This window comes from Phocoena phocoena, chromosome 7 (genome assembly GCF_963924675.1).
Source record: "Phocoena phocoena chromosome 7, mPhoPho1.1, whole genome shotgun sequence".
Lineage (NCBI taxonomy): Eukaryota > Metazoa > Chordata > Mammalia > Artiodactyla > Phocoenidae > Phocoena > Phocoena phocoena.
In genome coordinates, this window is record NC_089225.1 from 93,378,843 (window position 1) to 93,403,259 (window position 24,417).

The window sequence follows — 24,417 nt, forward strand, 5'->3', positions numbered from 1 at the left end:
TTAAGCTTAATCTTGCTGCTATGTCCACAGGATGAGGAGAGTAAAGGAGAAGGGAGGGAAAAGAAACAGGAGCAGTGGTTTTTACTCAGTGATGGAGCAAAACAACAGAAGTTTTCTTTCTCAAATTTCAAGGGCTGCTTTGAAATCCTATGTTTTCAATTTCGGGCTTGTGCCATAGCTCACCTTTAAGGGAACTGCATTAAACAGTAATGGGATGTCTTGCATTTAGCACATTTTTGTCCAGAAAGAAAAGAAGCTGTCCATTATTTGTAAGGTCAATTAAATTCCAGCTATCACTCTATTCTGTTTTTGCTACATATGATTTGAAGACAAGAAATCTGAAAATTTTGACATCATTTAGATTTAAAAATTTGATAATCCTTTTGATATTGGTTAATTGGTAAAACTTTTTCAATTAACTGAGCAATGACTCACCACTGGGAAAACTTTACTCCCTCTCTTATTCAATATGATCAGACTGACAATAAAATAGTTAAGTAGAGAGATATGATACAATGTCTATACTTTTAAAAACAGTTTGAAATAAGGCCCAAATGAATAATTCCCAGTAATGGTGACCCCGGAGAAGTTAAACATTTAAGAGTTTGCAACTCAGCCCTTTTTTCTTTATTTATTTTGCTGAGATCTGTGCTTTCCTGGCTGTTTATCGACAAACCGAAAGCCTCTTATCTTCTGTTAGTTTGAACATCTCTACCGAGTCCTCTGTTGGAGGAACAAACAGGGCAAGGCTCAGAGACAACCTACTGGTAATCTGTTGTTCCATTATCCTTCCCACACTCTGAAAGCCCCAGAAGCCAGGAAGGAACCATTGAGCAAACCAAACACACAGATAAGACCCAGACTGCGTACCGAGGCCAATCTCCTCTCCCCTAAATCTTCTCTATGCTCAATGCGCTCTACTGTTACCCTTTTTAAAGAGTAGGAACAAGGTCAACACATGAAACTCCAACACAGGAAGATTCCCTCCCATCTAGATTTCATCTCTGGCATGTCCACCTAAAGGCTTCCTGCAAGCTGCTATGTGAACAGGCTTACTTTAAAAGAGAGAGAGAAAAAAGTTCTCTCCGATTCACTAAGAAGGAAATCAGGGGCTTCCCTGGTGGCGCAGTGGTTGAGAGTCTGCCTGCCAATGCAGGGGACACGGGTTCGTGCCCTGGTCTGGGAAGATCCCACATGCCGCAGAGCGGCTGGGCCCGTGACCCATGGCCACTGAGCCTGCGTATCCGGAGCCTGTGCTCCGCAACAGGAGAGGCCACAACAGTGAGAGGCCCGTGTACCGCAAAAAAGAAAAAAAAAAAAAAAAAGAAGGAAATCACTTTCAAGATTGCCACACCACACCAATAACAACCATAAACGCAGACATTAAGAGCATTTCTTTAGAAGTTTCTATCCTTTGGTTGCATCATTATAGAAAAAAACACCTCAGTTATATACTTTCTGAATTTACAGTAATTCTGCAATCAGATTTTAAAAAATTATTACACAAAAAAATTACTTTAAGTGATTCCTACACACAAATCTACCATGAAATACAATTTAAGAGCCAGGTCAATCTGTGCTGAGAGCCCGTTAAAGCCTCTTCTGCAGCCCGGATAGTGTCTGAAGACTGAGGAGAGGAAGGTTTCTTCATAGTTCAGAAAGGGTATATCTAGGTGGTTGGTTTCTAGGATCACAGATTGTTTGTTAGTGCTGGTAATCAGCTACCATCTGCCCATTTTACAGATGAGGAAATACCATCTGCCCATTTTACAGATGAGGAAATAATGAATGAAGCTTGACTTGTATCTCCTTAGCAGCATGTACAGAGCTGGGACCCATGTCTTGGCAAACACTGTCTTTGGCCAAGTTGTTTCATATCTTGTTCTCTAGACAGTGAACCTCTTATCATGTTATAAAGGGACTTAGTTAACTGAATCTTGATTTCTGTCATAGGCAGATTCCAACGTCCTGAAGATCTCTCTTTCTGTTTCTGAATATAGGCCCCATGTCTTAAGTTAACAGAGATTCAGGAGGCTTTGACCTCAGTAATTGCTCAAATAACTGATGCCTAAAAATCAGAGTTTCATAATTCAACTCATCTTATTGTAATTAATCACTCAGTGAAAATTAAATTCAAAAATTTTTTCTGAAATGTATAACACCTTCAGCTAGGCATTATGTCCTGTGACCTGAAAAAATCCAGCAATAAACATTTTCGAGTATTTGAACTGCATGGGCAGACAACTGACCAAGTTACTCAACTCTTGACCCAGGATACTTTGTTCCAGGCTCCAACTGATCAAACAGGTGAACATTTTGACAAAAAGAGGGCCTGGATGAAATGCTAAATGGACACATACCCTATGTTGTATTTCATGCAATTTCTCCATGCATCTTCTCTGTTAAGAACCATAACATAAAACCCTGACCTTTACTCCCAGCATCGCTCACTTCATGGTTTCTATTTTCATGTACAGATGAGAAATGAAATTAGCCCGTGTTTTAACCTAATGGAATGTTCTACAAAGTTAAGAAACAAGTTTACATACAGGCACATTTTCACAGCCTTCTACTCCTTCTACTTGATTTGGGAGAAAGGAAAACCATTTTAGTAAAAAATTTGACTGATGATTAGACAGTGATATGAGAAAAGGATGGGAAAGGGAGGGGACACCAAGTTAGCCATCAGTGTTAACAAACACTGATGCTGCCCTGTTTTTTTTTTTTTTTTTTTTTTTTTTGGTTTTTTGCGGTACACAGGCCTCTCACTGTTGTGGCCTCTCCCGTTGCGGAGCACAGGCTCCGGACGCGCAGGCTCAGCGGCCATGGCTCACGGGCCCAGCCGCTCCGCGGCATGTGGGATCTTCCCGGACCGAGGCACGAACCCGTGTCCCCTGCATCGGCAGGCAGACTTCCAACCACTGCGCCACCAGGGAAGCCCTGCTGCCCTGTTTTTATAACCCAGTGGACAGTTCTCAATTTGCCGTAATAGAGCTACTTACCTGGATAGGTCTGTATGGGCTGGCAGCCCCACTCCCCAATGCCACGGCCATAGCAGTAGCACTGGTACCTGACTCCATGCAAAAACTTCTCCCATGATTCTCCAATTTGATAAAAGGTACGGGATTCTGAATCCTGGCATTGATCTAAAATATATACAAGTAAAAGATAAGCAGCCTTGAAGACTTGAAGCTACAAATTTAAATTTGGTGTGCTAGAGCACATATTCTTAGTTTTAATAAAAACTTGCAACTGCCCTTACAAAGATATGTGGTTAAAAAATATTTTGTTCATATCTTTTACCTTACTAGACAGTTAATGGTCAAAAGGTACCCATTGGGAGAAGTAATTAGCTTTCTAAAAGAATATCATTTCTAAATAAAAATGTTAAGATTTAGATTTCAGTAGATATTGACATTCTGAATATTAATTTGAGGAAAATAAATTAGATATTATATTTTATCCATTTTAATGCAAATGATTTACCATTTGAGTAGCAAGGATAAAATATAACTTTATACATTTCTTCAAAATGTGGAGGACTTAATTTTATATATAAATGAATTGAACTAAATTTCAACTAATGAACACTTACTGAGCAGCTTCTAAGAAACCCTCTCAGGCCTCTCTGCTTTGGCAATCTCAGGTCAAACAAACTCATCTGATCAGTTTGTTTTCTGGGTGAGCAACATGTCTCTTTGAGTAAAGGAATATTAATGGATTACACTAAAGCTGGTAACACAGCTCTTTTAAGGCTTAACCTTCACTACCTGCTTAGATCTATTAAAAAGGGCAGCCAAGAAAAATAAAGTATTTGGAGGGAGGTATTTACCGGCATAATCATTTGTCCACATTATTGCACAGTCCAGCAAAGGAAAGCTCTCTTTCACAACAATAATTATCTTTATGATTCAGAACCCCAAAACAAATTTGTTTCAATTAAAATAAACCTTCATGTGTTAACAAATTCAGCAAAAATAAATGACTACCACTATCAAGATTATATATTCGTCCATGATTAGAGAAGATACTTTGCCAAGCCCTCTGCAGGCCATGATCAAAGTCTACAGCCAGCTTCAATCAAGTAATATCAAATAACTCTCCTTATCTGAAACTTGCTAGCTATACTCAGTGTCCAAATCCAGCTAGAGACACGAGGCTACTTACCAATGGGATCGCACTTCCACCGGCCCCTGCCCTGACCGAAGCAGGTACAATTCAGCATGTGTCCCTCTTCGTGACGTTTGTGGAATGTGTCATTCACATTGTATGTGATGTCGTCGACGATGCACTGATCTGTTTAGAAACAGTGGGGTGGGTGGAGAAATTTTAAGTTTCTCTGATGAAATAAAAGAAGCTACGCTTTGCGAAGCATACTTTCTTCCATGTAATTATCAACACCTCCCACTAAAGTAACTCTTCTATTGGCATAGAATAAACATTTTTTTCAAAGCTTAATCAGTACTACAATTTTTGCAAAAAAAAAAAATTCTCTTTCTTATAGACTTGTAAAGATTAGAAATCAAAGCATACACAACAAAGTTTAACTTTCGGAAAAGTTCTTGCTGGGTTGATAATGACCTTTAGATCTCTGCTTGTTGCAATAAATAGAAGGGAGATTAAACATACTTATAGGACGCCTAGCATGATGTGATGGTCTCATCTCTGGATTAGCAGGGGTGGGGAGATATTTGGGATTTCGGAAATAAATACCATAAAAGGCATCTGGAAAGTTAATAAAAAACTAGGCCAAGTCTGTTGCTAACTCACTGAGATCCTGAGAAAATTACTTCCTTCTTTGGGACTCAGCTCCTTCCTCTGTAAAATGAGGAGTTGGTCTGTATGTCTTTCTAGTGTCCTTTTCAGCTCTGCAACATCATATGTAATTATTTTAGTCCTGGATTGTGTCACCCATTGGGCACCATAAAAGGAGAACAAGTTCAGGCCACTGTCAACACAGAGGCTACATGGACTATTTATTAGCTCCGAGTTCTACCTAAATCCTCCTTTTCAAATCAAAGAAATAGAAAAACTAAAATAAAAAGTTTTAATAGTTCAACACCCTTATATCCTATACCTGGGTCCAAAGGGGAAAAAAACTAAGTGAACAAAGAAATCGGTCTCTATGGCTTTGTCTCCTTAAATTTGGATCCAAACACAACTAACCTGGCAGAGGGGTGGCAAGCTTGGGGTCTTGGCCCCCATCTGTGCCCCTACCTGGATGCGCCATACTGACCCAGGAAAGGCCCCTTTAGACTCTACAGTCCATGACCCCAGAGAGATAGGCCAAGGCCTTCTCAAGCTCCCAGCTGAGAGCTGGTGAATGGTGACCCCCTCCTTGGAGCCCACATAGCTGGGAACAGGCTTAGAGGTGACTAATAAAGTATTAGGGACAGATGTTAAAAAAAGAAAAGAATAGCATGGTCTCTTTTCTTTACAAAAATTACCCCATCCTTTCTAGATAAGAATCCAACAGCACACCTACAAGCTAAAAGGATCAAGTGATTGTGTTCTAGCCTTTGAAGTCATACTTTTGGCTCAGCCTAAGTACTTACATCCTGGGAGTGTTTCAGAATCTTAGAATTGCTCAGCCAGATTTTCTTAAGCGGCTGTCTAACATGCAAAACTTACCCAGCACAGTAGACTAATGGAGTGGCATTGCGTATTTCTTCTCCTGCTTTTGGTAAAGTACAAGTTTTCATGTAAAAGTCTGCCTCTCTGTATTCTTTGTCCTCTCAACTATTTTCATTAACAAGCAAGCATACCTCGGAGCTGGGAGTAGGCGACACATGTCCATTCTCCACGACCGTTCCCGACACATGTGCATCTCATCATGTGGCCCATATCATGCTGTTTGTCCCACTGGTCTCCAATGCGATACATGATCCCTTCATTGGTTGTACAGATTTCCTCGTGGGCTGTTTGGAAACAGATGAGAAACGTGTTACTGGATAAATGATCACAGGACTAAAACGTATGCAATATTGTCAGTCCGGTTTGGTGATCCTAAGAGCTCTCACTTGAAAAGAAGTCTTGTGTGCCTCAAAATAATCAGCGCTGCTCTGCGGGTGTGTAGAGTTTTGAGTACAAAAGAGAGAAAACATAGTCCAAAGATGAGGTTTGTTGTACGGAAAAATTACAGAATGGTTAGGAGATGTAAACCACAATAATGCCTACCCACTCAAAGGATTTGCAGTGTTCTAGAAGCCTGGATTTGACTATTGTCCACTAACTTTTTCTAGCCTCAGTTTATTCTAGATCAAAGGGAAACAATGTGTATGGGTATAGAATTGTAAGCTAACGTGTGTTTTCCTTCTAAATCCAACATTCTCTTTTGCTGAAATGAGAGGAATAAATGTTAGCGTACGTCGTTTTCTTCTAATGTTTCATTGCCTCATATTCACACTTGACAGTGCATGGGTTCTTGTTTCTATAATCGGAAAATCAAATGTAGTCTAGCGACTCTTGAAATTTGAAAACAAATAAAGGGTGTTAGTTCCCCTTTCTCCATTCACATAAACTAGAGCTCCCCTTTAAAAAAAAAGATCCCTACTGGTCAGAAAACACAGATTTTGATATTTAATAAGTAATAGAGCTTATTCCAAAATGTCATGTAAATATTGAAGGTCTGTGACTAGAGCAGTCACTTAAATGTTTTGAGCTACTCAGTTGTGTGCTTTTTACAAAAGACAAACCTCTGAAAACATGCATATTTCCAGACTTTAAAAAAAGTATTTTTATCATATTTTTGGACATTAAATTATATGAATGGGATTTTAAAATCATATAACTAATTATATAATTCCTATATATTTGATTATACATATATCACAAAGTTTTCTGTTATCTCAAAATTGTCTTAATGGGTGAAATGGGAGTAAACTGGACATTACTCTTCTGTCTTATTCCACAAATGATTGTCTACAAGGGCTTCATCTTACCAGCCATGGGGCAGAATCCAAACTTCTGGTCAGCGTCATAGTTCCGTGTGGTTCCACACCATTTCATGTTGTCCCTCCTGCCCTCGGATGTGCAGTCGGTGTAGTTTTGGTTGTTGTACAGGAAGGGAAAGTGGCACAAGGCACCATTGGAATTTCCACCTCGAGTTTGAACCAAGACTGTCCAGAACAACCCGCAAATAGGAAGAAAAAGATTACAACTGAGCTTTCCAATGACAGCGGGTAATTACTACAGAAAGGTTCTGAGAGCCCGGTTTCTGCAACTAATTCACAGAGAGTTTGTCTCAGAATAAAAGATGTCTGATAAGATAGTTCTAAGCCTCCTTAGTGTAGGGGGCTTATAAGTATATTATTCACCTTCACCTTTCAAACAGATTTAAATCCAATTTTCCCTCTCATTTTCCCAGACAAAAAAAGAAAAGAAAAAAGATTAAATGGTCACTTTGACCATTGACATAGCTTTAACCAAAAGAAAAGCAAAAGCACTCAGGCCTGCCTCCTGTATATTCTTCATCCCTGTGGGAGTGTCTACCGATTTTACCATACCTCCAGTGCAACAAATGCACTGGAGGGCTTTTCCCTTGGTGTCATTTCTCAAGATTACTGGGAAACTTGGAAGGATCTTTAGCTGCGAAGTTAGTTCCATGTCTCCTGGGTCCAGATTGCACAAGAGTGATACTTCTCAAATGTAGCCTCAAAATAAATGGCTAGCTTGCTGGCTAGTAAAAATAGGGCATGAGAAATGGGGTTTTCTCATTGTTTTGTTTTTCCCTTGGGATACTCACCAGTATGATCTGTACAGAAAGAATATTTCTGGTCTTGCTCATAATTGGAAGTTGTGCTACACCAGAGATGTCCATCCTGTCGCCCTTCTGTGGTGCAGGAGTAGAAAGTCCTGCCGTTGTAGGTGAATGGTAGGACGCAAGGCTCCCCATTTGAATTGCCACCATAAGTCTGGGTTATAGCTACAATCAGAACCAAAGTGGTCTCAGTAAATACAGCAGCATTTATCTCCCACCAGTAGCTCCTTATTTATACTTAACTGAGACTGAGCATGTGTTCTCAAAAGGAAAAAAAAAACAAAACTGAGTATGACCAGCTGTAAGTATTAACCAGATCATAATATCGTCAAAATGCCTTATTCAGGAAGCCACGTTTTTTGTGGGTAGGGCAACACCTGAGTTCTCCTTCTGACATCCTTTGTTACCACCTCTGCTACCATGCCTCAGTTTCCCATTTGCAAAGCTATATTACTACAGGTTTAATTAAAGATGCTGCTCAAGGGATACTGGAGGTGTATATACAACTCTGTTGGTGCTATAAGAATTAATACATGAGGCTGTACTAGGGGAGAAGTCGTGTGCCAACTATTATTGCTATAATTACTACCACTTTTAGAGCGCGGAAGAGATGCATTAGGTTGTTGAAAGAACTTTACATCACAGAGTTTCAGAACTTTGAGATTTAGAGTACCAAATAGGGATGGATTAGCTATTCAGAAAGTAACCTCTTGTAACAACATTTTAGACAAACAGAGACAGTACATAGCAGTTTAGTACTCACTACAGGAAAGAAAATACATAGATTAAAAAGACTGGAAGAAAATATATCAAATGCCAAAACCTGGTTGTTATTACAGGGTGGTAAGATTATAAGCTTTTCTTGTTTGTTTTATTGTTTTACATTTTTTGGTCAATGAATGTATTGCCTTTTAAAATCTAAATAATAAAAACGTTATCAGTACTCTGTTTTAAAAAGATGACGCAGACCTGTCTCTTGGCAGCTGACTCCGTTGCCCAGGCAAGTGCAAAGCATTTGCTTATTTCCTTGTGCCTTCAGCCACTGCATGCCCACGGAGTAAACCACACCGCTGTCTGTGACACAGTGACCGTACGGAGCCGGCTGGGGGTGAGGCTGTGGCTGGTAAATGGCCGTTCGGACGTCTGTGAAGGAGCCAGATCCTAAGGGCACAAGAAAGGCAAGGCACAGAGCAGGTTTAGATAAAACTACTTTCTGCAGTAGCTTTCTCGGATCTTTAAGGTCCCCTACAGATGACTCTGCAATCTGTGCCGTTACTGAGCTGGGACTGGAAACAAATGCCCGTCCCTTTCTGCATTAGCTTTTGCACTCAGCCTAGGAAATAATCCACAAGAGTTTACCCAGGGGTTTCCATCTTCTAGCTTATCTGGAGCTACCGAGAGTATATTTCTAAATCACCAACTGTATTCTGCCACTCAACAGAGCAGATACCTTCAACAACTCCTTACTCCAGCGAGCTCAAAGTTCACGCCTTCACGATCCTCCACACCTAACCTGCTTTCAGCTCGCTTCTGGCCACTTCCGTCCTTGCTCTATCTCTTGCCTCACTGAGCTGCTCATCATTCCCTTCTGCACCCCGTGCTGTCCTCATGCTTTTCCCTTGGCCTGGAATGGTCTGTCTCACGCGTCCTCTCTTAGCATCTCCCATTCGCCCAATCAATCTATCTGGGCATCTCTCCTCCTGATACTGTTTTGAGAAGCCCCTCCCCCTCTGCAGCAGACCTACTGCCATTGGTGTAACTCTGAGCTCCTCAGAGGATGCCCCGGGCAGCCATATTGGAGTCTCTATTCGCTGCCCCTCCTTCCACAGTTTGTTTCTCCCCAGGATTACTTGCGAATTCTGTTGTGGCGTTTTCTAAAACCAATCAATTCTCTTAATACTGCTTTCCTTTCAGAGTAAGACAACAGAATATGTTGATCTTTTCTTTCAACTTATAGAAATTTGTTCTCCCGAGGGCAAGGCCCAAGGAAGGGTGGAATCAGAACTGAAGCTAGAATGACTGATAGACTGAATTCAGCATCTCCGTAAGCTAAACACTAAAACCCAAATACTTCTCAGACCACAGTCCCAAAGTCACACATGTTGGGGGAACATGGCATCTGTATTCATACACCCCACCTGGCAGAGTCACAGTGCAAAGGAGCATTAAGATCCTGTAGAAGGTTCCATTTGGTTTAACCCTATGTTGCTCAAACATTTTTGAACAATGGAGTCATTTCAGTATAATATTAGTAATATTAATAAAAACAGATAACAATTATTGAATGCTTACCGCATTTAACCCCAACTACCCTTTGAATTTAAACTACTTCAGTAGACTGAGATTTGTAAATGTTTCTTTTTTTGGTTAGCAGCAATCTTACTGAAAATAATCAAATAACTCAAAGATATTATCAAATCTAATCTTGTTCACCTTCATAAGTGCTCACAGCAAGATGAAAACCCATCAAAAGGAAAAAAATCCAAACAATTAATAGTTTTAGCTAGATGACCAATTGATAAAAGACTAAACAACAATGCTAGCACACTGTGTAGTGAAAACTTGATCAAAACAGAGCAAGAATAATAAAGAAGTACACACTCTTGATTCCCCTATTTCTTTCTTTAGATTCTTACAAAACAAGCTACAATGCAAAGATCTTGTTCTTGTACTAGAAATAATTAAAACTTCTTTTATTTAAAAAATGCTTAGATATTGTGTCATTCCTTCCCATCGCTATGCCCCCTCTGATTTTCTCAAATTGTGAATGCTAATACATGGAAAAAATGATTGATCATTATTTTATGGAATGCAACAAAGTTTGCTGGAGCATGGAAACCACACATCAAGGATTGTGTCTGCTACAAAAAAAAAAGGAGAATGTCAGGACAAGGAGATATATTCCATTCTGAAAAAGAACAAATGTACTTTTCCCCTTTTCCTAGCAGAAGAATCAAGTGATCATGTAACTCATCAAAAATCTCGCATTTCCATTAAAATGCACTTTAGATATTCAAAATACATATAAATGTGTATGTATATGTGTGTATCCATATGCGTATACATCTATAGATCTCTATATATTTATCTATCTACACCTTTATGTATAAATCATGTAGGTTAGCATTTTCTTAGACATCAGTTTTACCTCTTGGGGCTAAAACGGATTTTTTCCCCCTAAGATCCATTTTCATTTCATTTTTATTTAAGTTTAAAATTTGATATTAAACAAACTTTTAACAACTAAGAGTCTGCAAATGAACTCAGCTTACTAGCCAAAACATTGCAAATCATCCTTCAATGGCATGTCAAGGGAAAGATGAATTTGCAGAAATGCTTTGTGCAAGGCGCCCCCATTTGGGTCCCACTGGCCCTGAGACTCACCGGCAGACGTGGTCTGCAGGGTTGTGTGCCTCTCACACTTCCACTCGCCACGGCCGTTGCCAGTGCAGATGCATTGGAGCAGGTTCCCCCGATTGTCCTTCTTGCGCCAGGTATCCCCAATTCTATAGGATGTCCTAGTGTCCTGATCGTTGCATCTGTCTGTGTCAGAAAGGAAGCACTGAAACATGTAAATCAGGTCGAGCTTGGCAAGTGCTCAGTGCAAACCTAAAATAAGAATAGAGTTGTTTCTAATAACGACCTACTGTATAGCACAGGGAACTCTATTCAATATTCTGTAATAACCTATATGGGGAAAGAATCTGAAAAAGAGTGGATATATGTATATGTATGCTACTTTGCTGTATACCTGAAAGTAACACAACATTGTATAAGTCAACTGTACTCTAATAAAAATTTTTTAAAAAAAGAGTTGTTTCAAGCTTGGTGAGCTGTTTTTGGATGATACGTTTATATTCAGCTGTGGTGCCACGGGTATTAACTTCTGAAAGATGGGATTGCATTTGAAACAGTGTGAAGGGAGCTGTATGATTTAGTCTAGTTCCACTTCTCTGTCTGCCAAAACAATTTTTTTCATTCATTAAGTCTTCATTCATTCATTCAATTCATTAAATTTGGTGAAAATCAAATCTTTCATTCACTACATTGTTTTCACATTGTTCATTTGACCCAATTCATCCTCTGGCTTTCTAGTCTCCCCTCTCTTTCCTTCTCAGGCTCTCCGGGCTTTCTCATAGTCATTATTGTATACAGCCTGCCTTTCCATAGGGGACTCTCTTTAGAAAACTAGGAACAATAGGGAGGCAAGTAGGTCTCAAAGGGTCTCCCCCAACTGCCCCAAAGGAGCAGTTAAAAGATAGCAGCATCTCTTTCTTCATTTGTTATGTAAAACAATTCAGGGGACTACCAACTTCTTCTACCAACTAAACTATTCTCTCCCCTGGTCCCACCCCACCTCCACAAACAAACATCTATTTAACATCAATAACAAAATGGCCTCTTTTGAATTGCTCGGTGTTAACTCTCTGACGAAAAAGTGGGATTATTAATATAAAATGATAATTTGTAACTAAATTACTACTCGTCTATGTGTTCAATTATCTGGCAAATAGATTGTTTCCATTATAATCCAGCTTTGCCCGTATGCTACAATGTGAGTAGAGAGGATTTGATTTGTTTGTGAATCAGAAAATCATTGCACCGGGTTAGAGAAAAAATAATTAGTTAATGTAAGTTCACACAAATACACACCCACGTTGATCTCCCACCACAGCAGAAGTCTGAATAAAGATATCATTGCTGGTTACACTTTTCCCCAAATTCCCAGCTAAAAGTGATGTCTTCCCCTGAACTTCCATTGCACTATGTCAGTATTTGTCTTGGAAGTCCTTAATATTGTGCTTTGTAGAATGTGAATATGTATAAGCCTTTCTCATCACTCTGACCTACTTACTAAGTGCTCTTTGAAAGCTGGGTTAATGTCCAATTCATTTTTGCATCCCTATACCATCTTGTATAAAGTAGGGGCTTATATAATTTCATGGAATAAATGACTTTTCTTTGAGAAACTTTTCCCAACTTGCTATTAGAAGAGTTTTAAATAATAGATAAGAATTTAAGTCAAACATCTAATTTGTCTTAAGCTAAAACATTGCCTCCAAGGTCTTGGAAGTCTGAGAATCATAATAAAATTTTAAATGCAAAAGATTTAATGAACTGGAAGGTTCTGGGAACTATGTGGTTAGAATTGTTATCACTTTTCAGGAGAGACAATTTTTTGCTTGCAAAGAATTCAAATTTGGATGATGAACATGTTAAGATGGCTAAGTACTTTAAGCTAGATAAATAAAATATGTTCAAAATTATTTAGATTTGATTTTAAATTTATTTATAACATCGATAGTTAATGGCTGTTTTGCTTCAGCAAACTCTATAATCACTATTGGTTTGAAATTTCACAAAAGGAGCTTTGAACCCCTAAGGCAACAAGTAAGGCTCCAGGGCAATCTTAGACAGAGCAGCAGAGATACCAGAGGGTAGCTTCTTCACAGCACTGGTAAACCCAAAGAGACACCGTCCTTAACCCTAGAATAAACACATAATTTTAACCTATGGGGTAAGTACTTTTTATTTTCATCAATTTTGTCAATGAATATGCCTTATTTAAAATTCAAACATAGAAGGAAACCAAAAACTTTAGAGCTTTAGCTCCTATGTCAAGAGCACCCACATGACCAAAGATGCATTTGCCTGTTATTTTAACGATTTCTTTGCTACTTAGAAAATATCTCAGCGATACTTTAGATGAAACATTTGCAACTAATCTTCAGGTCCACAACACATTTGGCATTTAAATGCATATTAAGGTTTTTTCCTCAGTAGCTGATAACCTAAGACCTTATTGAACTAAGTTTTTTTTTTTTTTTAATTTAGTCTTCTTTGAAGAAGCAAAGTAAGTTGCTTATGGAATTTTTCTTGACATCCAAATGTTACTACGTTGGTGGAAATGGATGTGTTCTAAGTGACATCACATGACAATTCTCTCTAGGAATCCAGAACACAATGCCTGGTCTCATCTTTAACATAAAGATCTAAAACATACTTCTGGAGGTACAGGTGATGCGTCCACTGCCTTCTCCCAGACAAGTACAATCCACCATCATCCAGCCTTGATAAGGCTTTTCCCAGGTCTCCCCGACAACGTAGGAAGTCCCAGCAGCGTGATCAAAACATTTCTCAGCTGTAGGGGAATTTGAAAAAAAACAGAAAAAAAAGGGGTTATTTTGAATTGGGCAGTTTCCCTGTAATTTAAATTGTACTGTGTAAGCAAACATCCAGCCACATGGTACTCTGTTCAAAAAGAAAGGCACGCCCTGTAACTAAGCACATAGTGTAACCAAAGCGAAAGAAAGCTCGAGCCAAGTTGGCCGGCAGAAATTCTGTTCTCCTAATAAGTACATGGACTGTATATTTTCCGCTAGTACCATTATTCACACCAGTATTTTGAGTGAAAAAGATCTATGTATGTATCCAGAGGGAGAGTAAATATGCAAAATTCCAACCTTAATTATGAAAGACCAATTATTAATGCCTAAATAAAATGACAAGAAAGCTATTTAAAATTTGGATTGCTGTAAAAACAGAGACAATACAAAGAAAAATAAAAGCCTCTGAATTAGAGAACAATCAGAATAAAATTTATAGTCAAAAACTTTTAGATTTGTATCAATAGAATTCAGCTGAGGATTGACACAAAAAGAAACTCAGCAATTTTTATTTTGACAAAAAATGACCAAGGGGATGACAGAGCACACACCATATCGTGTTTTTGTCCAGTGCGTTCCAATAAAGAAATATGTCAAAAGGGTCATTTTTTTTTCTTTTAAATAACTGTCATCTTGACCAAGGAGAAATCTGAAATCAGATCTTAGAGAAAACAAATGACTTCTTCCTAAATCTTTCAACTCTATCTTGTGTTTTTGAAACAAAATTAAGACATCTATACATGGTTGGTACTTTTTGATCTGATTCCTTTAAGAAGACTATGGATTAATAAGATTTCATTATTTGAAATAGAATTCTCAGTTTGTTATCTTTTTTATTGGAATTCATATATCTTGTCCAAGTAGATTTTGGCTCAACCCAATATTTTAACTGTGCCTCCCCACCCTTCATTCATCCCCAGGAGTCACACACCTATGGGTTTGCAGGTCCATTCTCCTTTCCCGTTACCGAGACACACACACTCCAACATGTAACCACCAGTCTCGTGTGGTCTCCTCCAGGTGTCACCAATCTTGTAGGACTGACCCCCTTCATGGCAGCGGTCTGTTCAAGATAAAAAGCCAATGTTAGAGAGAGTGGTATAGAAAATATTTTTAAGAAAAGTCTCATGTTCCAACCAGGACAGGCACTTAGCTTAGCCAAAGTAAGAGAACAGCTTTCCCATCAGAGACAGGGGAAAAGTTAACAGGTCTGGTCACTTTGGGTCATTCAATTAAATGTCTTATTTAAGCACAATGGGAAACCACAGAGAAAATTTGAATGGCAAAGAAAGGAGACATAAATCCTGGTTCCCCAGAGAGATCACAGGAAATTGGGTTCTAAAGCAGAAAAGAAAGGCTGCCAGGCATGGCCTCTACACATACACAGCGGGTTGAGTCTGAGACTAATTCAATGAAAAAAGCCACATCAGGCCTAGCATTCCAGCTTTCAGGATGTGGAGAGTCTGTATTTCACCCTAGAAATGTCATTTTGATGGAAAGAAATAGATGTATATATAGCAAGTGTGGAAATCTGGGTACTTTTCTAGGCTATTAAACACAAGGGCATATGCAAAGGTTCAACTGTCCACTAGACTGTAAACGCTATGGGACACCGACTCTTAAGATTTACCAGTACACTTGGATAAAGCCTGACATTAAATATGAGAAAGACTGATCGGGCTTATTCACAAGAGGCTGATTTGTCTTTTGGACAGAGCCATCAAGTGACTTTATACAACGATGGATTAAAAAAAAACTAAATGCTATGTTAATAGAATCTATTGGTAACCCAGTGAATCATACTGGAAAGTTTGACTTAGCTAAACTAGAATTGCTGAGAGTCAGTCCAGATCCCAGAGTACCCTGGAAACACTATCAGGCTAATCATTCCATATTATTCCTGGGAATAGAGAGATCTGCTTCCCGGGCATAAACTATTGCTTACAAAGAAATCAGACTGTTTTCTGTGAGATCCAAGAGGTCTGGGCCTTGCAAACAAGAAGAGCAGACCACACAATGGTTAATTCACTCTTCGTGACCATCTTCCCAATCACTGCAGATCACCACATGGTCAGTCTGGCTTGAAGATGCCCAGATAACGTAAAATGGGCAACTCATCTAAGAATGGAATGGTACCCAAGAAATCCACGTGGTTATGTTATGTACGTACACGTGTACACACACACACACACACACACACACACACACTCATAAATGCACACAGACTAAACACTGACTCCACCTATGCTCAGAGCCACCTTCCAGAAGCACAGGAACCAGTCGGGTGGCCACAGAAAACTGCCTGGTCACCTAGGGTAATCCCCAAATTAGGAATATCCAGTCATGGATAACAGAAAGTGACAATGATGGTAATGGAAAAATTCATATTGTGCTATTTTAGCATCCCTTGGCAGAAGGCCATTCTTACTTGCAATGGTACAGCTTATTCTCCCTCGCCCAGCCCCAATGCAGGTGCAGTCCCAGATCATGGAGTCCTTAGGGCGCTCGTAAGTGTCGCCCACCCGGTAAGTGTTCCCGGTGTACTTGTCAAAGCAAGTCTCTTCAGCTGAGGGGAGAAGAAAAGTTCACATGAGCCTTACATATGTAAAAGCTTTTCTCTTTCACTACTCCCATTCAAAGGAAAACTCACTTTTCCATTCTATGAGTAGCAAGGGGCAAAAGGAAAGTTTAAAAAAAATTGACGTGGGAGATCTTGATTTTACCCTAGGCTCTAATAAAGCCTCAGTTTTCAATCTTTGACAAGTTCTCTAATTTTCTGGAAATGAATAGCCATTGGAAAGGATTCTCAGGCCCTTAGGAAAAAGCCGTAACGTATGACCTTAGGACCGGCTAGATTGTGAAGGAAGGCTTTGGATTCACCTCTCTGGCTCAGAAAGACAAACCAAGGTCCACATAAAAATAAACAATCTGAAGAGCCCCTCCTCCCGCCCCTCCCCAGGCACTGTCAGTTATTAATCCTACTATTTCCATTTTAGCCTCATCAGTGCTTCTCTGTAGGAGTTGCCATAATTTACAAGAAATATATCAAGGGTCATAAAGGAAGGACAACTTTGAATTGGTTAATGATTTTATGTTGAACTGCAGGGGACAAATCACTTTACAATGTACTGCCCAAAGTATTTTCTGTCCCATAATTTTACAGTTAAGATTCGAAATTACTTTCTAATAAATTAAAATGTTATAATCATTTATTTTTTTGGAGGAAGCAGGAACACACAACATTTTTCTTTTTTTTTTTCATCAAAGGCTTTGGGAAAGTAAAACCCCCAAAAAAGACTCTGGGAACTACTTTGAGATACATTTGTTCTTTTGTTTTAAAGGTAAAAGGAACATGTGAAAAGCAAATATAAGCAGTTATTAAACATTTTTCAAGAGGAAATGACAAATAATTCTATTGGGGAAATGGTGAATGTAATTTTATTACTAATGCTCACTTTAATTAACAGGCACTACTTCTCCATCTATGAGAAGATATTAAGTAAAAGACAGGCTCCCCCCCCCACCCCCACTTACGTTCAGGCTTGCTCTCGCAGTTAAAGCCCCGGCTCCCTCCATAACAGGTGCAGACCAAGGCACTGCCCAGGTAGGTGCGCTCCCATTGTTGGTTTATCTGATAGTGTTTCCCATTGTCATAACAACCAGCTATAAAGAATTAAAGGGAAAAGTCACTAAGTTTGCATCCTTCTTTTTTCCAAACGATGGAATTTTCTTGCACAACTAAACTGATGAGCCTAAGCAACAAATGTAGGGGAAAAAGTTAACCATCAGAGCACCAGGAGAATTAAAAGCGACTAGATGTCTAAAGAGTTAACCGCAAATTTGCACACATATATATTTAGTTATTCCTTTTGTTTTTCTTCCGACTTAGTTAAATGTTATACAATGATGTCATTTCCATCTGGCCAGGGGTCTGCATCAAAGGCGTGGAAACATTTTGAAAAGCAGATAACTGGGAACTACATTTTAAAACATGCAAGGAATTTCAGTGCTCTTTGGGAGTAATAAGTCAAGAAGGGCAACATTCAGCAGTTTCCTTTAGCCAAGGAAAAGGGAGGGTGTGTCTGAAAAACTGGAAGAGGATTTCCGATCTCTCTTCTTGGAGAAGCATCCTGGGGGCCTCAGGATGCAATCTGAACCAGTAACACATCTCATTCAAAGTAGGAACAACACAGTTATTTAGCTACCGTCTCCTCACCCCCATTTTGAAAACGTTTAACCCCACAGTAATCCCACATGGAAAGTTTAAAGGCATACATCATTTTCTCTTTAAAGGCAAGTTTTGATGAATTCATAGGACTTAGACCTGAGTTGGTAAGAGCACTGCGGGACCTCGCAGAGCCCCTGTTCTCCAAGGCATTATCTTATTCTAGGCCCTCAGAACCAGCCTGCTCAAAGCAAGTCTTTTGGTTCCCCAGCCGGTTTCTCTCATTAAGGAGTGCACACTCTCCACACGCGCGCGCGCGCAAAACTTCAGCCACAACTTCGGTTGGCTTTACGGGTCCCATCCCTGCAACAGCCTGTTTCAGCCCGAGGTCAGTACTCACGCTTGCTTTGGCTGACAGCCAACGGGGACTGGGGCTGAATGACCTGCTGAGCCTGCCTCTTGCTCTTCGAGGCTCCAGTGGAGGGCACCGCTGTCCCCAGGGACAGGACGGTCAGCAGCAGCAGCAGCCGGGGCCTCGGATCCCCGAGCATCTTCAGACGGTGAGGCAACTCGCCACCAAGTTTGGTTCCCTTCGCAACCTGCGGGCGGAGTCCCTTCCAGTGCCGCCAAGAAGGTAAGGGCTGGAGGATGGGGAAAGGGAAGGGTAGAGGTACACAGGGGAAGGAGAGGACGAAAGAAGTTGTGGCTGCAGATCCCCTCTCCCCCGCTCGCGCCTAGGGCTCTCTCTCCTCCCCTGAAAAGCGCAGCCGGCGCGGGCGGCCGAGCCCAGAGGGCCGGGGTTTATATGGGACTGTCCCTTCCCGCCCCCCGCGAGGCCCTGGGCGCGGGGGAGGAGGGACCGGCTCGACTCCCCCCACCCTCCTCTCGCCGCCGCCGCCGCCGCCGACCGCGCGCGGATTGGCCCGGGCTCCGGGTGACGTCAGGGGGGCTGTGGGTTCTCCTCGAACAAAAGAGATGCTGATCGCCCGCCAGGATTGGGCAAGAGAACTTTTTTCTGTTTCCTTTGCGGTCATCAAACTTTTGGGGAGCAAAGGGGGAGGGATTGGGAAGCGGCTAGAAAGGGGTTGACTGGGAGGAAAGGGAGGGGCCGGAGTCGTGTGTAGCAAAGGGGTCGCAAGTCCACCCCCCCCAACCCCGCTTTCTTTTTCTATTTTATTGGGGTTGGCGGCGGGGAGTGGGGGTGGTTGAGGACATTGCGTCTCCTCTGGAAAAAAAGTCTCTGCTCACTGGAGTGCAGTTCGAGGGGGAGGGTAAAACCATAAAGTAGCCACCACCTTGGAGCTGTAGGAATGTAGACTTTGCTGTCCCAGGGCGCGGCTGGCTTTCACTCTGTTCCCTTTCTTTGGTTTACTGTGCACTGACTGGAGACTCACTTTCTTTGCCTTCACAGTTTCCTGTTCAAGACTTCTCCCCTTCTAAACGCTGTGCCTGCCCGTTTCTGAGGACGTTTTAGCTTGGGGGGCAGGAGGGAGAAACGATCCTTTTAATGAGCTTTTACTTAGTACCAGGAGTTCTGCGGGGCGCTTGACGGATCCGGGGGTAATTCAGAGAACGAGGTTTCTTTTGAAAGGACAGAGCAGCAGTTTGCTTTTTTCCAAATATGCAAGAAAGTCTTTTCCCGGGGATGGGATGCCTGTTACCACTGAAAACTGAAAAGTTGGACCGACCTCGGAGAAAGATGGTGGTGTCCTTGCCCATGTTCACCGCGCCCGTTACACAAGGCAGAGATCCTTGAGTCCTTAAAAGCTGAGAAAAGACCATTTCCAGTCTTTCCTTCCTACAGTCCCTTCCTTGATTTTATTTGGCATTTTCGTTTGGTGGACATCGGTCTCATCACAGAATTCCCCTCCCCCAGCCCCGCTGCCAGACTTTTTTTTTTTCCCCAAAATGTTACTTACTCCAAGAATATGGAAAGTTCCCATTTAAGATTTCCTTTTCTTTCCCTCTAAAGGCACAGGGTAGAAAGGGAATCTGAGAAGTCTCTAGCATTTAGCAGCTCATCACATCAGTCCTTTTTACAGACAAACACAAGTCACACGTGCTTTTTAAAGATCTTCAAAAGGAGTCCTCAACTTTCTTCAGTAACTCCTAAGAGATCTAAACTCAAAGCTTTGCCTCCTAGTTAGGTTCCTAGTGCACACCTCCCGTTTGCTTTGAGAATCTATGAACGCTGCTAGCCAAATACGTTTGTTTTTGTGATTGCTTTTCTCCAAAAGTTCTGCCTTCAGCGACTGCCATGGGGTAATTTGAACTCTGGTCTATAAAATGCCGAACACATCAAAGACACAAAACTAACATTTGCTTTTATTAACACAGGGAATTAAAGGGGGGGGGACCACACAGCAAATATCAGTTTCCTACAAGTAGTGTAAAGTAACTTCTTGAGGCATCTTTGTGACCAATTTTGCAAGTTGAAAGAGTGCCACAGATTTCCCCAAATTTAGAGTCTTGTCTGGGTTAGAGGGTTTTTTCTGTTGTCCCCCCCCCCCCCCCCCCCCGACTTCTCATCATCACTTGACAAAGCAGTTTTTTTTTTCAAATTAAAAGGGCCACTTGTAAAATTCTTAGTAAATTTCTGGGAAGCTGGGTGTTCCTTCCAGAGGGAACGGTACCTGGAAATCAGGATGTAAGCAAGGTAAACCTGAAGCTAATGCTTTCTTAAAATACGTAGATTCTGGGGGAAGGAAATAAGTGGTTAGAAATGTATTTTGTCAACCAAAACCATGATAGTTTGATATATTTACTGTACTCAAAATACATTAGGATAATATACACAAGAGAGCTTGGAGGAAAAAAAAGCCCAAGTGACTTACATTTCAGAAGAAACTGATATTACAATCCATTGAAATATAATTTGCTTAAGGATATGGTATATTTCTAATGTCTCAGAAGCAAAAAATACAACAATATACTGACTGAATTTTATAGAAATGCTTGAGAGTTCACCCTTTTACTTGAAAGTGACTCTTCTTTTTTCTTTGGAGACAGAAACATTTTCTTAGATAGCAAGGCTTATCACAGTATTCTTTCATTATCAAAGCCCCTTGTAATTGTGTAAGTCTATATCTCTAACTGGAGAGATAATTAAATCTCTCCACTCTGACCCTGTTCAAACTAGGTATGCCTCGTGTCCAAGATTCCCTTGCACTCCCTTAAGAAATCTGAAAACTATTTTGACAGGATGGGCTCTTCAGCAAATGGTATCCTCCTGTTTGTAGGATATATCATTGGATTTCTGTTTCTCATCTCAATTTCGAGAAGGAAATGTGACAAAAGTAGATTCGTAGGTGCCTGGGGCTGGGGCTGGGCATGGGAATTAGCTGTCAATGGGCACAGGGAATCTTACTGGGGTGATGAAAATACATGTGCTAAAAGTAGATCGTCGTGGTGGCTGCTCAACTTGGTAAAGTTACTGAAAATCACCGAGTTGTACACTTAAAATGGGTGAATTTTACGGTATGTAAATTACACTCCAAAAAAGTTTTTAAAACATTGATTGAAGCGTAGGATTTCTTTATTCTTCTTTTACTTGTATTGTACCATCTTCTGATTTTGTTTCAGTGACATGCACTCAAGTGGCTGCAGCATATGCAGGGTGCCCTCATTTCTTCATTTTTCTAAGAGGAAGTTTGCCTTTAAAACAGTAGTGGATTCTTTCTTCTACACCAGTAACCTCTGACAAAACCTACTATTTGTGTGACGCCACGCATGTGGTAGAGACAGAACAAATCTTTATTTACGACTGTGCCTTGTTTCTACTTGGACTTGCCATCGAGATAGAATTTTCTCAGAACCCAGGTAAACTTAAATGTTCAGGGCTTCCCTGGTGGTGCAGTGGTTGAGAGTCCGCCTGCCGATGCAGGGGACACGGGTTCGTGCCCCGGTCCGGGAAGATCCCACATGCCGCGGATCGGCTGGGCCCGTGAGCCGTGGCCGATGAGCCTGCGCGTCCAGAGCCTGTGCTCCGCAACGGGAGAGGACACAACAGTGAGAGGCCCCCGCGTACCACACACACACAAAAAAAAAAATGTTCAGTAACAAAAAGGAGCACATATATTTGTAAGTTTGGGGGGTGTTATTTGGATGTTTTGTTACTGGAGAAGGTTAATGAGGAGCATGTGCAATTATGGAAATCTGAAGTGAATTGACTTCATTTGTTGAAATTATGGTTAAGCGCAAAACAAATCTATCAGAGCCAGTCATTTAGAAAGGATTGAAATCAAAACAACTTAAGGGATAAGTTTGAAAAGCCAGTTTTGTTTCTAAGTGAAGAATGGCTTTTCTTTAAGAGGAATACACACATGAGAGACAATAACTGTCCTAGTCAAATCTCTTGCCTATTGAAAAACAAAAAAATCTCATCCCTGATACAAAGTAACTTCTTGACCCCAAGGGTTACATTTAAATGAAGGTGGGCTGTTTTTCCTGAAAACCTTTGGCTTTTATCCTGTTCTTAATCTCTTTCAGTTCTGTTGGAGGGGAGGCCATTGATTAGGTGACCTTTGGAACTTTCTGCCTTAAGAGCCTGCAGTGTCTTTTACTATTTCATGGTCTTCTGTGGGTAGGTTGAATGGAGATAAATTACAGTAGTTTTGTTTCTTATCTTGATTTTATTTGGGGGGCATGAAATCCTTCCTATCTCCCCTTGAAAACAGCCGAGCTTGCAAAACTGCTACTCATTAAGCACAGGTGCGAGGAGGAAAAATAAACTGCCCCATGGACAGCCCTCATGGGTGGAATGTCTGGACAGTTGTCTAGAATTGACAGGGCCTTGCAACCAGGGGAAAAAAAAATCCTTGATAAGGGCTTTAAATTATGCCTTGAAAGCTAGCCAGTTTTCACTTAATCAGCATTTTGTTTATAGTTTAAGTTAGTTTATTATTTAATCAGCCCTTTTTAAAGCCTTAATCGGTGTCCTTTGTTTTTTAACAGAAGTGCTCTTTTTCTCATTAGAGTGATGTAACTCCCAAAAGGCTTTGCAAAGGAGTCTTATTCTTCCAGTAAAGTGGAACAAACTACTGGGTAGCTGGACCGCTCACCCAGAATTGTATTATAGAACATTTCAGCTTTCCAAGATAGGTAGTAGTTTCTTAGAAAATTTTTATTTCTGTGTGCTGTTGCTCCTTTTTCCATTCTTGCTTTATTTTATGTAGGTGACTTTAAAAGTTTATTTTGAAAGGCTGAAAAATTTTTTTGAAAACTTAAAAGATTTTTGGGATTTAAATTATTTTCTATCTTTTTACATTCACATACTTTAAGCATCTTATATGCAGCTAACTTTGAAGGTTGCACCAGGTGCTTAAAAACAACCATAAACATTATCTCTTAAATAAACGTTTATACCAACAATAGACTACTGTGATATAGGTGGCCAATAGACACTCTTTCTGTTGATTAATTCGTTATTAAAAATTAAGGACATATTCAACTGAATTATAGCAATAAAAGCATAATTACAACTATCCCTAAATTTAAGCCAAACTATTTTCTTGATAAATTTGATATAGTCTCTCATTAGCTGTAAAAATTTTACTGAGATGGAATGGATATTTCAAATCATTACTACGTTAAATATGAAAAATTAAGGCATGCGTAAGCACCTGAACAAGGTCATAAAGGCTTCAGTACCTGCGGAGAAATACATCTAAACAGCTAGATTTTATTAAGTACTTTCTCTGAGCCAGACCCAGTACCAAGTACTTTATATTCAGTTTTTCATTCAACCATCAACCACCTTCTGAGGTAAGTACTATTATCCTCTCACTCTTACAGATGAGGCTACAAGGCTTAGAAAAATAGCTAGAATGGAGCTTTCTGAATCACCAGCCTTGTAGAAATTGTAGTATCACTTAATGATCTCCCTCTGGAATAAAAATATGAGCAAAGCAATTGGCTAAAGGATTTTGTGAATGACTTTTCCAACATGAGACTAATGTATTCAGAAGATGTCACACAGAACTCTGCTAACTGACATGTTACCAGTTTTCCCCTGTTGTATCCAGGGCCATTCTTTTGCGAAACAATGTCCTTCAAACAACCTGTTTTGTTTTGGTACTTTGATTGCTACCTCTGACCCTGTACTAGACCACAAGCTTGATGGGGCAGAGTCTCTGTCTTGACACTTTTGAATGAAAGGAAAGAAGGACAGATGATAAACACTCAAATTTACAGTTAATGATTATTTATCCAGCCAGTCATATCACTAAGCGCTCTGCATATGTTACTTTAGTTTATCCTCAAAGGAACTGCCAGAGAAATAAATATCCATAGCCCCATTTTACTCTCTGAGACTCAGAAAGCTTAAA

General features: G+C 40.3%; 1 protein-coding gene across 3 annotated transcripts in view; it reads right to left on the reverse strand.

Moving 5' to 3' along the window:
- The window catches only part of FN1 (fibronectin 1), a 68,403-nt gene extending 49,590 nt beyond the window's left edge, over nucleotides 1–18,813 (reverse strand). For 2 of the 3 annotated variants that reach the window (XM_065880972.1, XM_065880974.1), the window contains exons 1-12: nucleotides 18,492–18,642; nucleotides 17,461–17,589; nucleotides 16,355–16,492; nucleotides 14,858–14,989; nucleotides 13,764–13,901; nucleotides 11,144–11,302; nucleotides 8,729–8,920; nucleotides 7,745–7,924; nucleotides 6,942–7,118; nucleotides 5,766–5,918; nucleotides 4,168–4,296; nucleotides 3,003–3,146 (exon numbers count right to left, since the gene is read on the reverse strand). In XM_065880972.1, coding sequence (XP_065737044.1) covers nucleotides 3,003–3,146; nucleotides 4,168–4,296; nucleotides 5,766–5,918; nucleotides 6,942–7,118; nucleotides 7,745–7,924; nucleotides 8,729–8,920; nucleotides 11,144–11,302; nucleotides 13,764–13,901; nucleotides 14,858–14,989; nucleotides 16,355–16,492; nucleotides 17,461–17,589; nucleotides 18,492–18,642 — 1,822 coding nt within the window. Of the gene's footprint in view, nucleotides 1–3,002; nucleotides 3,147–4,167; nucleotides 4,297–5,765; nucleotides 5,919–6,941; nucleotides 7,119–7,744; nucleotides 7,925–8,728; nucleotides 8,921–11,143; nucleotides 11,303–13,763; nucleotides 13,902–14,857; nucleotides 14,990–16,354; nucleotides 16,493–17,460; nucleotides 17,590–18,491 lie in introns of all 3 variants that reach the window. The other variant, XM_065880973.1, reaches the window with a different exon arrangement.
- Between the last annotated feature and the right edge of the window lie 5,604 nt (nucleotides 18,814–24,417).